General features: G+C 61.4%; 1 protein-coding gene across 1 annotated transcript in view; it reads right to left on the bottom strand.

Annotated features, from left to right (window-relative positions):
- Positions 1 to 485, bottom strand: part of LOC106898954 (extended synaptotagmin-3-like) — a 7,922-nt gene extending 7,437 nt beyond the window's left edge. The window contains exon 1 of the mRNA XM_014960567.1: positions 314 to 485. Within this exon, the coding sequence (XP_014816053.1) occupies positions 314 to 433 (120 nt within the window). The 5' untranslated portion in view covers positions 434 to 485. The remainder of the gene's footprint in view (positions 1 to 313) is intronic.
- Between the last annotated feature and the right edge of the window lie 574 nt (positions 486 to 1,059).

Raw genomic sequence — 1,059 nt, 5'->3', positions numbered from 1 at the left:
CACCAGCCTTGGGGGTCTGGACCCCCCCCCACCTTCCCAGGAGATCGTCCTGGTCGGGGTCCTTGTCAAAAAGCTCCACCTCCAGCTCCTGCCCCGGCACCTCGTGCACGATGAACTTTTTTGGGGGGGGACAGGGTCAGAAACGGGGGGGACACCACACACAGGGGGTGTCCCCCCCCCACCCAGCACAGCCCCACACTATGGGGGTCCCCTGCCCCCCCACAGCCTGGCTGGAGGGTCCCTGTGGAGGGTCCTCACAACCCCAGCTGGTCTTGGGGGGGGTGATGGGGAGGGTTTTGGGGGGGTGTCTCACCTCGTAGACCTCGTCCCAGGTGGGGTTGAGGTTGTTGTCGATGACGCGGCTGGTGAAGACCTGGGTGCCCACCCGCAGGACGGCGTAGGGGTCCGACTTGCCCTCCACCAACCCCCCCATGAAACGGTCCTTGGAGCGAAGGTCCCGGGCGGCCCGAAGGTGCACCCTCACGACGCCCTGCGAGGTGGAGGGGGGGTCAAAAATAGTGTGAGCAGCAGAAGTAGGGAGGTGATTGTGCCCCTGGACTCAGCACTGGGGAGGCCACAGCTCGAGTGTTGTGTCCAGTTTTGGGCACCTCAATCCAAGAGAGATCTGGAGGTGCTGGAGCGAGGGCAGAGGAGGGCAACGAAGCTGGTGAGGGGGCTGGAGAACAAATCCTGAGGGAGTTGGGACTGTTTAATATGAGGAAGAGGAGGCTGAGGGGAGACCTCATCACTCTCTACAACTACATGAAAGTCTGATGAGGAGAGGCTGAGGGAGCTGGGGGTGTTCAGCCTGGAGAAGAGGAGGCTGAGGGGAGACCTTCTTGCTCTCTCCAACTCCCTGAAAGGAGGGGGTAGAGAGATGGGGGTCGGTCTCTTCTCTCAAGTCACAGGCGACAGGACGAGAGGAAATGGCCTCAAGTTGCCCCAGGGGAGGTTCAGGCTGGATATTAGGAAACATTTTTTTCCCTGAAAGGGTTCTCAGGCATTGGAATGGGCTGCCCAGGGAGGGGGTTGAGGCCCCATCCCTGGCAGGGTTCCAAA

The sequence above is a fragment of the Calidris pugnax genome, unplaced genomic scaffold (genome assembly GCF_001431845.1).
Source record: "Calidris pugnax isolate Ruff unplaced genomic scaffold, ASM143184v1 scaffold541, whole genome shotgun sequence".
NCBI classification, from domain to species: domain Eukaryota; kingdom Metazoa; phylum Chordata; class Aves; order Charadriiformes; family Scolopacidae; genus Calidris; species Calidris pugnax.
This window is presented reverse-complemented; position numbering and strand designations above follow the sequence as displayed.